Below are 15,427 nucleotides of genomic sequence, written 5' to 3' on the forward strand. Positions count from 1 at the left end.
TCTGTGTGTTTGATTAGGGGCCCGTGAAGAATTATCAAAACACAAAGAGCACTGGGACCTGGGAAGATGTGAGACCTCCTGTTCTGTGCCCTTTACCCGACCAGAGATCATGTGTTTGCTTCTGAATTGCCTTTGTTGGGCTTTGACTGACTTTGTTCTACATAGTTTAAAGTCTTCTGTTGAGAGTAACCACTTATAATTTAATTTTTTCTGATACACCCAGCTTCGTAGCAGGATTAGTGACAGTGATCAAAATGTAGAAACAGCCCAGTTTGCCGATGAGGGATGGACGGGAGGCCCAGTGGGGTAACAGATCCGTGGGATGTTCCTCAGACTGTGCATGGAACGACTGTTGTCCACCTTGCAAAGGAATGAAGTCCTCACATGTTCACGTGTGCCACTGGATGGATAGCTCCTGAAGACATTGTGATCGTTGGGAGAGGGGCTACTGACAAAAGAACAACCATTTAAATGAGGTTCATAAAGTATTATCTCAAATTTATAGACTTAAAAAGTGTTGACCAGGGACTGGGGATAGAGGGATGTTATTAATTAATGCTTGTTATGGTTTGAATGTAAATGTCCCCCACAGGCTCATGTGTTCGGATGCTCAGTCTCCAGCTTGGTGGTGCTGTTTTGGGATGTGATAAAAACCTTTCAGATATGGGGTCTTCCCAGCAGGAATTTGACGAGGACTTGAGAGTCATAGGCAGGCTCAGATTCCCGCCAAACTCTCTGTTTACTAACTCCCGAAGATGTGAGTGAGCTGCCAGCCCATGCCCTCATCTGGACAGACTGCAGTATGAAGAGAGGGCCATGCACTCTCTTCCGTGACACTGGAAGAGAAAGGTAGCAGATGCAATAGCCACAGATCTAGGGAAATGAGGAGCTGTGGAGGCAGACCATACATAGCTCTGGGTGCTCAGTGTGCATGGACTGAATGCATGTCAAAGAGTTTAGACGGATAATTTTATGTTGTGGATAATTTTATGTTGTATGTATGTTGCCACAATGCATGTTTTAAAATTCATGGCCATTGTAAACATCTGTGAGACAGAGATTAAGATTCCCACCCATGGAGAGCCCCACAGGTGGTTCATTACAGCACTCACATCCCTGCTGAACGTGCAGGACTGGCCCGAAAGTCATCTCCATCTGCTGCATCCTACCTGAATCAGCCACTGCACTGTTAATGCCTTCCTACACTGTGTGGCTATCGTCAGTAACTACACTGTGTGGCTATAGTCAGTAACTACACTGTGTGGCTATCGTCAGTAACACTATGCATGTTGTTCATCCCTTAGGAAGGAAAAAAAACCCAACATGCATTGTAACAGGCGTGAGCTGAGAAACAACACAGTCAAGGGTAGGCAAACCCTGAATGAATTCTGTTTACAGGAGTCTTTCTAGAGTAGTTATGCATAGGGAGACAGAGAGGGGTGGTGATTGCCTCAGGCTAGAAGGGAGAACAAAGTTACCTTTCCGTGGGCTAGAGTTCATCCTGCACGCTGAGTAGAGCTCTACAGAGGGGTAATGATGTTGGTTGCATGGTGATATAATTAATGCCATTAACCCTACATGGGAAATACTCATGGGGGCCAGAGAGTGGTTCTGCAATTGAGGGTACACATAGCTCTTGGTGATGGCCAGGGTGCAATTCCCATCACCCATATCAGTTGGCTTACAACCCACCTGTAACCCCATTTCTAGGGAGGTCTGATACCTCTACCCTCTGTAGCCCCGCCCTCGTGGGTACATAGCTGTACATAAATATACACAAGTTTAAGAAAAACTTAATGTGTGTTTTTGTTAATTTCTGCATATGCTGTCCATTGGATCATATGTGAATTGTATTTTCTTCTTGGTAAGAGAATGCCCGAGGAAGCCTTTGAGGGTTCACGGAGTGTGGCGAACAGTTTGATTCTAATTCATAGGGCTCTCCAGGTGTGGTAATTCACAGGTACTGTATTAGTCAGGGTTCTCTAGAGTCACAGAACTTATGGGCAGTCTCTATATAGTATGGAGTTTGTTGATGACTTACAGTCTGTAGTCCAACTCCCCAACAATGGTCAGCAGCAGCTGTGAATGGAAGTCCAAGGATCTAGCGGTTGCTCAGTCCCACAAGACAAGCAGGCGAAGGAGAGCCTTCCTTTTTCCAGTGTCCTCGTGTAGGCCTCCAGCAGAAGGTGTGGCCCAGATTAAAGGTGTGTACCAACACTCCTGGATCTGGATTAAAGGCGTGTACTACCTTGCCTGGGCCTAAGCTTTTCATAGTCACTGTGCCTCAAGATCAGGATCATAAGTGAAATCTAATTCAGGGGGAGAGCAGGATTTGGTCGTGAGGGGGCAGACACCCACCCCCTTCTCAGCCGAAAGGCGGAAAGTATCAGGATCCAAGGGACGCCCCGAGGCTGCTCCGAGAGACTCTTGGTAAAGTGAAGTGTGCCATCTGAGAACGGCCCCCACAGGCTCAAACATTTAAACGTTAGGTTTGCAGTTGGTTGCTCGTGTGGGAAGAATTAGGAGGTGGGGTTTGAGGTTTGTCTTATTTGTTTGTTTGTTGATTCTGAGACAGGTTTTCTCTGTATAGCCCTGGCTGTTCTAGAACTCAGTAAGCCAGGCTTGCCTCTGCCTCCTGAGTGTTGGGATTAAAAACAAGTAACAGTCTTGCTGTCTCTCCTCCTCAAACTTGTGGATCAGACGTCAGCTCTCAGATATTGTTCAAGCATCATAGCTGTCCGCCTGCTGTCCACCATGGTGATCATGAACTGACTAACCCTCTGAAACTGTAAGCAAACCCTCAATCAAAAGCTTTCTCCTCCTCCCTTTTTTATTAAATATTTTCTTTATTTACATTTCAAATGTTATCCCCTTTCCCGGTTTCCATCCCCCCCCAAACACAGAATCCCCCCCCCGTCCCATTCCCTCCATCCCCTGCTTCTATGAGGTTGTTCACCCACCTACCCACCCACTCCCGCCTCCCCACCCTGGCATTCCCCTACAGTGGGTCATCGAGCCTTCACAGGACCAAGAGCCTATCTTCTCACTGATGCCCGACAAGGCTATCCTCTGCTACATATGTGGCTGGAGCCATGAGTCCCTCCATGTGTACTCTTTGGTAGGTGGTTTAGTCCCTGGGAGCTCTGGGGGAGGGGGTCTGGTTGGTTGATATTGTTGTTCTTCCTATGGGGTTGCAAACCCCTTCAGCTCCTTCAGTCCTTTCTCTAACTCCTCCATTGGGGACCCCATGCTCAGTCCAATGGTTGGCTGCGAGCATCCGCCTCTGTATTTGTCAGGCTCTGGCAGAACATCTCAGGAGACAGCTGTATCAGGCTCCTGTCATAAGTTGCCTTGGGCACGCTTCACAGTAATGAAACAGTAATTAAGACACTGGGCCAACACAAGCCCTCTATAGGCCTTCAGGGACTTCCATGCCTCTGGTTACACCTTTCTTCTAGCTTCTGATCGGAGACCAGGGACTCTTCCTGTCAAGTTCTCTGAGGTCAGAAAGCAAAGCAGATGGGAGTAAGCTCCCTCCACAGCAGAAGCTGCAGCTCTGATTCTTGGCACCCAGGCCCCTCCCCTGCATGCCAGCTTAGAGGACAGTAGTGGTTGATGGTATGGGCTCTGTGGTCAATGAACAAAGTTTCAAATCTGAGCTCTGCCAAGACCAGTCCTTGTGCTGTGGGTTGGGGAAGAGTTCATAGCTAAAGGAGCCAGCCAGGGTTAGGGCTTTGTATGTGGGGAACCACGAGGATGAAGAAAATCGTTTCATAGAATTATTGTTTATTGAGCATGTGGTGATATTTAGCTTTATTTTAAACCTTTGGGGTTACTTTTCTCTTTAAGACAGGGTCTTGGATATCCAAGGCAGGCCTCAAACTTGCTGAGCAGCCCGAGGGTGACCTTGAACCCCTGATCCTCCTGCCTCTACCTCCCAACAATTAAGAGTATAGGCATGCATACTTAAACTCTGTTTCTGTGGCGCCATGAACTGAACCCAGAGCTTAGGAGTGCTAGACAAGCCAAACAGAGCCGCATCCCAAATGTTCATGATCAAATAAAGATTTCTCTTCTTAGGCAGTTATGGAAACAGCTTCTAGATGGCTCTTCTGTGCACCAACAGCCCTGATTTCTCTGCTGGACACGGGGTTTTGTTGTTTTTCTGGTTCACTATCTGGGAACCCTGCCTGACCCTGTTTCTCAATTCCCAGTTCTGAATTCTTCCTTCCCAACTCTCCTGTTGTCTTTCTCAGGCCAGGCATACTTCTCAATCTCCCCCTTTCCCCAACAGGGTCTCTGTCACCGAGACTTCTGGGACATGCCTGAGTTTTAAGACCCTAGCCTTTCTTTGAAATGCCAGTTGAATGCAATGTCAGTTTTCAAGTCCCACAAAACCTGAAAAAAAATTGCGCCCTAATTTTTTTTTAAAGATGCATTTATTTTTATTTCATGTGTTTCTCTGAATGTGTGGGTGTATATTCCGTGTGTGCCTGGTGTACTCAGAGGCCCTGAAACTAGAGTTTCAGGATGCTGAAACTCTAAGACACCAAGTGGATGCTGGCAAACCAACTGGGATCTAAGAGTGGCAAGGGTTTCGAACCACTGAGCCATCTGTCCAGCCCCTAAACCTTTAAAGCAATGTTTTCATTATCTGTATGTGCATGTATCTATATGTTCAGGGGCCTGACCTCACATCTCCAGGAAAGGGTGTTGGCTCCCTTGGAGCTAGAGTTACGGGCAGTTATGAACCACGTGATGTGGTTGTTAAGGATTGAACCTGGATTCTCTGTAAGAACAGTGTATGTTCTTAATTGCTGACCCACTGCCTCAGCTCTACAAAATGGAGTTTTATAACTCAAAAAAAAAAATTGACTCTGGTGTAGTCCATGCTGGCCTTAAACTCACTTTGTTGCTGAGGGTGACCTTTAACTTCTGTTGTTCCTAAATTCATCTCCTAGCTGCTGGGATTATAGACACACACACACACACACACACACACACACACACACACACACAGTTTTTAAAGCAGTGCCAGGTAGTAAACTCTAGGCACAAACTCTACCAACTGAACTACAACCTTGACCCAAAATAGACCTTTCATTTTGCACATTTAAAAATACAAGGTGTGATGGGAGTAGATGCCACTGGTGGTGATTGTCTTTCAGTGACACAGCTGGGATTGCACTGAAGGTCTCTAGAAGGGCTATCTGAGTATCAGAAGATGCTATACTTTTGGACCCTATGCATTTGGCTCTAGATAGTCTATAGGTCCAAATCCCAGTTAGCCACTACATACATATGTTCTTCCTTTCTTTTCTCTCATTTTACACGTATGGGGCGTTTGTCTGCAGGTACATTTGTGCACCAGGTGCATCCTAATGCCTGAGGAGGTGGGAACAGGGCTCTGAGTCCCTTGGAATTGGAATTAGAAGAGACATTTGTGAGCTGTTATGTGGGTGCTGGAAATTGAACTCAGGACCTCTGGAAGAGCATACAGTGCTCTTAACCACCGAGCCATCTCTCCAGCCCCAATTTGTAACTTCTTTAAGACCTTCTTCATTAGACTTTGGGGCTGAACACTGTCTCAACATACTTTCTAGTACTTTCTAGCTTCCATAGTCCCCACTACTCAGGCTGTCCGCTATTGATGTGGTTCAGCTCTAAAAACAACCACCATTTGTTGTTTTCTAAAAATAAGCCCTTTTAGGCCTGGAGGATATGTGGCCTTTCCCTCCTGAGCTGAAAGGTTGGTTTCTTCAAGGCTGACAAACAGCTGCTTATATCTTCTCAGAAGAGCCACAGCCCTTCTTGATTGGAAACCGGAAACCTTAACTTGATAACCCAGGCGAAAAGACTCCATTAGACCTGAAGTTTAAGTTCAAAGCCCTCGACCTTTTCTGATGCAGACTTAGATGTGTGTGGAGCTAAGTAGCCAAGATCTCCAAGTCAGTGCTGCAACTTAGAGCTAGGAAAAAGCACAGAGAAAGTGAAACACCCAACTTTCAAGGTCCCTTAGAAGTGCCTCGCCCATGAAGGTCTTGGATACAAAGTAGCTGCCGAAACTCATTCAGGCAGAGATGAGTTTGCCCAATGGCACGCATACAGAGGGGGCGCTGTTGCTACGTTGGCATCTATCCCTAAAGGCTGTGCCTTTCGGAGCAGGGGGCTCACCTTCTGGGTGAGCTAGTATCCTCAGTGTCTCTATCTATCATTTTATAATGGGCTGATAAATGATGTCTTTTATTAGTAACTATGTATCTCAAAGGGTCAGGAACAGTTTATCCTTTAGCTGGCTCTTCATCAGATTGCCTTCACTCTTTTTTTTCTTCTCTCCAAGCCTAGGGTAGATCTCAGGTCCCTGTGCACAGTAGGCAAGTACTGGAGCATTGAGATACAGCCCCTGCCTTTCACACTGAAGTAGTGTGGATTCCAGTGCCTGTAACCTGGCTGGATCATCAAATGGTTATAGCCACTTCTTAGCTTCCAAATTCCATCATAGAAGAAAGAGCATGGGGGAGTGGTGTCTCGGCTATTTCATTTATTTGTTTACGTGTTCCTTTGTTATCTATTTATTTATTTATCTGTAAGTAAATAAGTGGCTTACTGAAGAGTTTGTTTGGCTTGTTGTTCCACGGGAATAACTGAAAATAGCCAGGAGCTATGACAGCAGGCAGCCAGAGCAAGGAGCTGAAGGGTCGCATCTTCAACCACATGCAGAAAGCAGAGTGAGAAAACTAGAGGCTGAGTCAGAGAATGGATGGAGTTTAATTTTCTTGCAAGGGCTATCCTAGTAATCTAGGGAGCCCAAGAGTAGGGAGTCTCCTGTGCTGGCCCAGGCTGTGGTCCCTTCTTCTAAGGCAGTCACTCACAAGTCCCTCTTAGGGGATGACCAGAGAGTGGCACCATTAATAGACAATCTGGACAGACCTTCACACGTGCCTTTTGGCCCACTTGGGAATCACACAGGTGACACAGAAGACTGGCTTCCTATCTAGAAAAGAGCAGCTGAGTGCTGGTGCCTTTGGGACCAGTCAGGGCTAGCCTGTGACAGATGTCCACCATTGTCAAGAGAAAAGCCCATGGGACCGTGGGATGTACCAGCTCTCCCAAGTTGTCCTCTGATTTCCACACTCACACGCGCGCACACACACACACATTTAATTTTTCTGCAAGTTAAATTTTTTCTATAAAGATTTATTTATGGTTAAAACCAATTCAGTGTGTGTCTGTTCCTGCGTTAGGTGCAGTTGGTCACAGAACCCAGAAGAGGGCGTTGGATGCCTTGGAGTTGAAGGGATAACAGTTGTTAGCCGCAGGATGTGAATGCTGAGAACCAACCTCTGGCCCTCTGCAAGAGCAGTACTTGCTGTTAACTGCTAAGCCATGTCTCCAGCCTATTGAAAAGGAAATGAAATATTCCATCTTCACAAAAAAGGCCAAGGAGCAAAGCAAAAGAAGCCAGAAAATCACCTTCAGCCCCTCCCTCTTCCTCCTCACAACTGCCTACTCCCATGTGTAATTGTCCATTCTCATACAAATCTTCCCTGGGCTGGGAAGACAGTTCAGTTGATGAAGTGCTTGCTGTGTAGGTATGAAAATGTAAGCTCCATCCCAGAAATGTGTGTGGGAGTGTGTGTGTATGTGTGTGTGGGGTGTATGTGAGTCTGTATGTGTGTGAGTGTATGTGTGTGTGTGTGTGTATGTGTCTGTGTGTATGCACGTGTGTGGGGGGTATGTGGGTGTGTGTGTATGTATGTGTGTATGTGTGGGGGGGTATGTGGGTGTGTGTGCACATGTGTGTATGTGTGTGGGTGTATGTGTGTGGGTGTGGCTGTGTGTATGTGGCTGTGTGTGTGCATGTGTATGTGTGTGGGTGTGTGTGGGGGGGTATGTGGGTGTGTGTGTATGTATGTGTGTATGTGTGGGGTGTGTATGTGAGTGTGTATGTATGTGTGTATGTGTGTGTGCGCACATGAGTGTGTGTGTGTAGTGTATGTGTGAGTGAAGACAGGAGAGGCTCACTGGGCAGCAAGCCTAGATGAATCATGAGCTCCAGGGTAATGAGAGGCCTTGTCAAAAAAAAAAAAAAAAAAAATCGTGGATAGTTCCTGAGAAACAACACTCAAGGATGAGCTCTGGCCGCCTCATGTATACACATACATCTGCCCATATGAACACACTCTCACCAAATACACACGATCTGTTCAATTCTTCTACAGCCCTTCTTCCTTCTGGACTCTCTCATGCCAGCCTGAAGTACAGCTCTGTGATTTCCTTGTGACCATCTCCCTAGACACACTGTCTCTATATGATTTTAAAAACATCTCCTTTGAGAGCTATTTTATGTACTATATGCTCACTTGTTTAAAATGTATAATCCACTGGCTCAGGGCATATTACATTATTATGTTATTAAAGTTACGATGTACTTATATAATTTTCCCCATTTTAACTGTTCTCCATTGTACAACTCAGTGCCTCTAATGTGCTGTTACCACATATTCCAGAATTTAAAAAAAAAAAAAAACACCCCCAAAGAAGTTCAAATAGTCATTAAGCAATAACTCCTGACCTATCTCTGTCCAACTCCTGGTCTCTAGTCAACATTCTGCCCTGTGACCCTGCTGACTAGACACCTCCTGTAAGTGGACTCATATTTCATTTGTCCTTCTGCATCTGGTTAATTTCTCTTAGCATACCGTCTTCAAGGTTCATCCATGTCGAAGCATGGATGTGTATTTGGTGAGAGTGTGTTCATATGGGCATGGATGTCCCAGAGCAACTCTCCATTTTATTGCCAAATTCAATTCTATATTGTTATCCCTTCATCCGTCAATGGACGCATGGATGGCTTCCGTCATCTGGCTACAAATCCTGGTGTCAAGTATCTACTCCAGTCACTAATCCTGGTTCTCTGGGGTGCATTCTCTACGAAGATCCCCCTTTCATCTGAGGTATGATACCACTTATGCTGACTCACACTTGCAATCCTCCTGCCTCAGCTCCTGAGTGCTGGGATTACAGGCATGCACCATCTCTTCCAGCTGGACAAACCATTGATACCACCAGTTCCTTCGTGCTCATCTGCCACAGGACCCCCTCCCTACCTTCCCCAGTGTTGGGGAATCAAACTCAGGGACTTGAACGGTCTAAGCAAATGCCATAGAGTTAATCTCTAGGCCTTATCAATAATGACATCTCTACCAATAGATAGGTGTCAGACTACCTCGCTTCTCTAGTCACAAACCTTCGACAGTTTGACATCACTAAGGTCTGAGAAGATGATTCGGCCCCTAAAGCATGAACACGTGCGTTTGATCCCCAGAATGCATTTGATAAAAGGCACAAGGTAAGTAGCTTGTACTCCTCACACAGAGAGGTAAAGACATGTAGGCCCTGGGGCTCACTGGCCAGCAAGCCTAGCCTTCTCGATGAGTTCCAGGCCAGTGAGAGACCCTGTTTCAAAAAGAAAAACAAGTGGATGGTACCTGGAGAATGACCCTCCGTGTGCATGCACACATGTGTGCCTCACATACAAACCCATCAGATAGACATGCTTAGCCAAGCCTTTAGAACTTGAGTTGGGGCCTGTCAGAGTCTCCAAGGTGGGAGACTTCCATCTTCTCTGCCTACTTCTCTGCTCCAGACACCCCAGACTTTCCATCCTTCTGTGGAGACAGGCCCCTCTCAGATTTTAACCTTTCTTCACTCTTTCAGCTCCCTCTTTCTTCATTATTATTATTATTAATTATTAATGTGTACACGTATATGTATGCATATGAGTGAGGAGACAGAGATGTCAGATTCCCTGGAGTTATTTATAAGCACTTGTGAGCTGCCAGATGTGGGTGTTGGGAATTGAACTCAGGTCCCCTGTAAAAATAGTATGTGCCCTTCACCACTGATCATATCTCCAGCTCAGGTTCCTCTTTCTAAGATGGTCACACACCTCCCGACACCCCCCGACCGCTGGTCTTGCTGGTTCAAATGTTGTAGTCAAGGCTTCCTGTCTTTTCTGTCTGTCTAATGATAAACATTTCCCTAATGTCTTCACTCCCTGCCCCCAGCCCGTCTCTCAGTTCCCTGTGCTCTTTGAGTCTCTTGTCTTCTGTGATGATTCACTTGGTGTGAGTGGTCCAAGGTCTAGTCTTCCCGGCTGTAACCGTGACACCTATGGACGAAACACCTGTGTCTCAGCTTCACACACACCTCCTGTATTACCTGATCACAACCAAGGATGCACTCACAGTGTCAGTGGCATCTGGAAGCCTCTACAGTCCCAACAGCACAATGCTGCCTGCCTCCATCTCTCAGGGAGCATGGTTCCCTTCCTGTGTCAGCATCTTCATGCCCTGCCAAAGAACCTGGCACACACTGGTAGCTAATCTAGATCTAGATGAGCGGATAAGATAGAAGGCACAGGAGAGACCCCAGGTTTGCGCACTCTTTCTCCAGTGGTCTTTGTGAGTTGACAACCTTACCTACTATCCTAGCCTCAGTTTACCCAATGTAAGATGTTCGTATTAAACTTATACCCCATGATTATTGAGGCTGTGTTTTTAAAAAAGATCTCTCTCTCTCTCTCTCTCTCTCTCTCTCTCTCTCTCTCTCTCTGTGTGTGTGTGTGTGTGTGTGCGCGCGCGCACACATGTGCCTGTGCCAGTGCCTGTGCCCAAGGAGGCCAGATTAGAGTTCAGGTGTCCCCTGAGAGATTCAGGATGGTTGCAAGCTGCCAGCGCTGTGTGCTGGAATCTGAACTAGTGTCCTCTAGAAAAGCAGCAAACTATCTTAACCTCTGAGCCATCTTTCCAGCCTAAGGCTGTGCAAACTTGATGTCTCCATACAAACATCGATATTTAGCATTTTCTTCCCATCCTCAGGGCCTCAATTTGGCCGATCTAGCCCCTGCAGGATGTGTGGCTGTCAACCTCCTTGAATCTAGTGGTCCAGCTCTGAGACAGTGCCACAGGGAGGCAGAGCGTCCTCGTACTCTGCTGGCCCGGCCTCTGCTCCCAGAGTCGGGCGGGGCTGGAAGCCTGGACCCGCCCTTGGGCCTCGTTATCTACGTTTCCGCGTCAGGCGCTGGGTGAACTTGGCAAGCCCTCCCGGCGGTGGATGGGGAACACTTTGTGCCGAGCGCGCCTGCCCGCCCAGCCCTCCTCCTTCCCGCCGGCGCCTCGGGGCCTGGACGCCAGCGTTTTTTCTTAGGTCTGGGATCTCGAAGCCGAGTACTTAGCACCTGGCCCGCAGCTCCGGACTCCCACTTTTTGTCCCCAGTGTCGTCACCATCTATTGGTCTACGGGTGTCCAAATGCATGGACACCGCGCGTAGTCGACAGGGTCATATAGATGCCTTGGCCCATTTTAAAACAAAGCTCAATTATAAGCGCTCGGCGGCTGTTTATTCCAGCTCAGTTTCAGATCCCCGAGGGCTGCTGTCAACTAGTACCCACAGGAAGCTCCATCTGGGGGAAAAAAGAACCTGGCTCGGAGCCTCGCAACTGGTTTGAGACTATCAGCTCGTTCAGGTCCGGACTGCTAGATCCTAGGCAGGTCACTGTGTGGTGGGCAGAAAGTTAAGGACCTAGTCTCTGCGGTAGAACGTACTGCGTGCTTGCTGGCTGCACATTCAGCGCGGAAGGTGGCAGGGACGGTTTAATGTCTCTGTCTCCCGGACCCCCCATCTTCCCACGACCTCCGCTCCGCTCTGGCCAGGGCAATACGCAGTTGCGTTAGTTTTAAAGTGCGTCACGGACGGGCACCGGTCGCGCAGCTCCACCGACCTGGGTGAGGCTGGCGCCCGGCCAGCGCAGGCTGGCCCAGCAGCTCTTGGCCATCACCCCGCCTAGAGACCCGGGCGTGGAAATCGCTCAAGTTGCGCAGCCTCGAGATCGCTGCTGGAGACGCTCTCCGCTAGGGCCTCGGCGCCCCCGATCGGCCTCGGCAATGCTCCGGGGCACGAGGTGACATCCCCTAGACTCCCTAGGCTCCCTAGGCTCGCGGAGCCAGGGAGATTTCTTCCGAAGAAACTAAGCTGCGGCCTCCCTGAGATCCTCGCCCCGCCCCGGGTCTCCGCCCCCTCCCCTTGGCTGGGGATCCTGGACCCGGCGGCGACCGCCTAAGAAGCTCCAGCAGCCTGGACCAGGAGGCGGCGGGGGGCCGGGAGCCGGTGGCTACGGACTCGCCCCGCCATGTGACGCGGTCCTCCTGCCTGCGATCTCTGAGCCAGCTCCCGCGCCCAGCCGCGCCGCGCATCATGCTCCTGCCGGGACACCCGCGCCCGCCGCCTGCGCCCCAATCAGCGCAGAATCCCGGCCTCCGTAGGCAGGTAGAGCCTCCGGGGCAGCTTCTGCGCCTCTTCTACTGCACCGTCCTAGTGTGTTCCAAAGAAACCTCGGCACTCACCGATTTCTCTGGTAAGAGCTCCCTTGCTTGCCTTGAGCCCGCGTTCCCTTAGCTGTTGCCCAGGTGAGCGGCCTCTGCATGGGGCACGACCTGGTTGGATTAAAGTTGAAGTGTTCTCCCTAACCAGTTCTGTTGCCTAGTGGGAGACCTTAGCATCTAGGTGGTGGTAGCAGGAGAGCCACCCCTTATTAAGGCCGGACCTATTTCGGGTTTCCCGAGGTTCTCTTGACTTTTGTTAGTTTCCTGGGCATCCGCAACTCAGCCCTGACCTTTTTATGTTCACTAGAGGACCCCTAAACTGACCCCCGTACCACCCCCAACTCTGGAAGATTATGGTGTTCTGCACGAAGAGTTGCACTTGGCTGTCCACCCACATGATAAGGGTGCGTCCCAACCAGACTCCAGGGTACCCATGTAAGGAGACTAGTCCAGGGCGCGTTGGACCTAAAGTCCAAGCCAGCCTCAAGGGAGGGAGCCTGGGAAGACTGGAGGCCTGGCGGTGATGCCTTGAGACTGCTAACGCTGACAGAACAGAGACTTACACTCGGAGGCGTGACTCTTCAGCAAAAGGTAAAGGTGGCAGCACTCTCCCCCCAACACACACACACACACACACACACACGCACGCACACACACACACACACGCACACATACACACACACACACAGAGAGAGAGAGAGAGAGAGAGAGAGAGAGAGAGAGAGAGAGAGAGAGAGAGAGAGAGAGAGAGAGAGAGAGAGTCCTTGCTAACTTAAAGATCAGTGCTTTCCTACCTGACCTCCAGGCAAAATATCTTAGCAAGGTGTGAGGCAAGCCTACAGATGGCAGTTGTGGTGATGGTTTTTAGAACCCACACTCAAAGTGACAAAGGTCTTTACAAGTGTAACCGCCCTGGATATCCATCTGCTCGACATCTTTCTCCATCAACCCCAGGAAGCATCTCTGCCTACATCCTCTCTCTCAGGGACCGGCTGCCTCATTCGGGCTGGGCACAGACTCTAGCAACCCCCTTGCTACAGTTTTTCTTTTCTTTTTCAGCATAATTGTGGTAAACAGAGTCACCTGTCTGCTCTGCTCTGTTCTGCCCGTGTGACAGGCAAAGAAACTGGAAACGCAGACTTGAGCTGGGCTTCTGGTTTGCTTACAGAGAATGTCATTCATTGTTAGCTGAGAGCCCTTGGGTCAGAGGTTCTTTGCTTAGAATATTTAATATCAAGGCAGTGTTCTTGCCTGGCCAAGATATGCCTGTTTGGCAAGCAAACCACAGTTTTTAAAAACAAGCTGCAGAGAATCAAAACTTTGGTAAATGTGCTGTGGAAATTCATCAGTTTTTTTTTTTTTTTTTTCCCAAGCACTGTTGACTTTTTTCTTTTTCTGTAATAGAACTTTCTTGGCTTCCAGAAACTCTCTGTGTTTGCTGATTTAAGTTATAGCTAGCGGCTCTGCGTTCAGCCACTTCCTTGTCCTGATTATTATAAGGGAAGAATTAAAGGCTGACAACCCTCCCCACCCTCCCTCCCCTCCCCCACCCCCCACCCCCACCCCCACCTCCATCCCGTGACATCATTGCAACTGAACAAATATTGCTTTGGACAAATTGCAATGAAACTCTCCCAGGGGCAGATTATAGACTCGTGGAGTTTGTTTCTTGGGGGAAGCAGTTGTGGTACTAACAATGTGTAGCTTAGCACAGGAGTCTGGAAATTAACTGTGCTTAGCACCTTGACATAGAGCAGAACTAGCCTACAAACCCGGGAGGTGGCATCCTGGGAGAGGCAGGTGCTTTGGTTCTAAAGTAGTGAGACTGATAGATGGCGTTTCCTGCTGTTTCCTGTGGTTTCTAAGTCTTAAAGTCAACAGCAGGTGGTGGCATTGCCAGGCCATTTCAGCTTCCCTCTTTCTTTCCTGTCTAGGGACCAAAAGAAGCATGTGGTCCTGTCTTCCCAAAACTGTAGGCCCGTTCAGGTTTAGACCCAAGTTCTATATAATGTGAGACAAGGAAAACCTCTGAAGTCCCAGTGAGAAAAGTTGGCCCCTTTAACTTTAAATTGCAGCTGCAGGAGCAGACTGCGCAATAAATAAAGTGGCAGCATGGAGGGACAACTCCTACATGAGTGTCCAGTTTAGAGTTTTAGCCTCTTCTTGTGATTGATTTCCTGTGGCCTCAAAGGGTACTGCCTGATTTCCTGGGGACAGGCAGGCCTGTTCCCTTTCATGAGTTTGGCAAGTGTGTAGCCTGGAATGGACAGAGCGGCTCTCCCCTGCAGAGCCTTACCACAATAGCCCAGGGCTAGGAGCTTGTTTGACAATACAAATACTTGTTTTCTAAATAAGAAACATCAAGAAGGTGTGCAGGAAAGAGGGAATTCAGGACCCTTGGGCTTGTGAAGAAGGACAGGGGAAGTGTCCATGTGAAAGAAAGTCCCAGAATGTAGTTGGCCCCCACCAGAGGGCCCCTGTCAGAGTCATCCTCGCAAAGACTTGTTCATCCCTGCAGTTTGAGAACATTACTTAATGTCTCCTCCCCTTTGCAGCTTTCCCAGGCTAATGCCTTAGGCTGTCAGCTGGTGTCATTTTTCCTGGGTCATTGATTCCCTACCCGCCGCCCCTTTGGAGATTCTACCATCAGATCTCTTCATAATCCAGAGGCTGCATGGTGGCCCGCCCTTCCCCTCTGTGCTTGTAACTTGGGCTAATCACCCCCAAGACTGCTGAGGCCCAGGCTCTCTGATACCCTTTTCTCTCTGAAGATTATGGGCTTCCCAGCTGTGGTGGCTACTGAAAGGCTGCCATCCTTGCATTAAAAATGTATTCCATGGTAGGCATGGTGGCTCAGTGGGTAAAGGCACTTGTCACCAAGGTTGAAGACCTGAGTTTGATATCTGGACCCACATGTTGAAGGAGAGTTGTTCTTTTAATATCCACAGACATGCTGTGGAATGTGTGTATGTGCACAAACATACCAAATAAATAAATAAATAAATAAATAAATTTCTCTCTATATAAAAATATACATTTA

General features: G+C 48.4%; 1 protein-coding gene across 4 annotated transcripts in view; it reads left to right on the plus strand.

Moving 5' to 3' along the window:
• The first annotated feature begins 11,091 nt into the window (after positions 1 to 11,091).
• Positions 11,092 to 15,427, plus strand: part of Eva1c (eva-1 homolog C) — a 74,838-nt gene continuing 70,502 nt past the window's right edge. For 2 of the 4 annotated variants that reach the window (XM_034515279.2, XM_034515281.2), the window contains exon 1: positions 11,093 to 12,419. In XM_034515279.2, the coding sequence (XP_034371170.1) occupies positions 12,260 to 12,419 (160 nt within the window). In that variant the 5' untranslated portion in view covers positions 11,093 to 12,259. Of the gene's footprint in view, positions 12,420 to 15,427 lie in introns of all 4 variants that reach the window. The other 2 variants (XM_034515280.2, XM_034515278.2) reach the window with 2 other exon arrangements.

This window comes from Arvicanthis niloticus, chromosome 12, assembly GCF_011762505.2.
Source record: "Arvicanthis niloticus isolate mArvNil1 chromosome 12, mArvNil1.pat.X, whole genome shotgun sequence".
Classification (NCBI taxonomy): Eukaryota; Metazoa; Chordata; class Mammalia; order Rodentia; family Muridae; genus Arvicanthis; species Arvicanthis niloticus.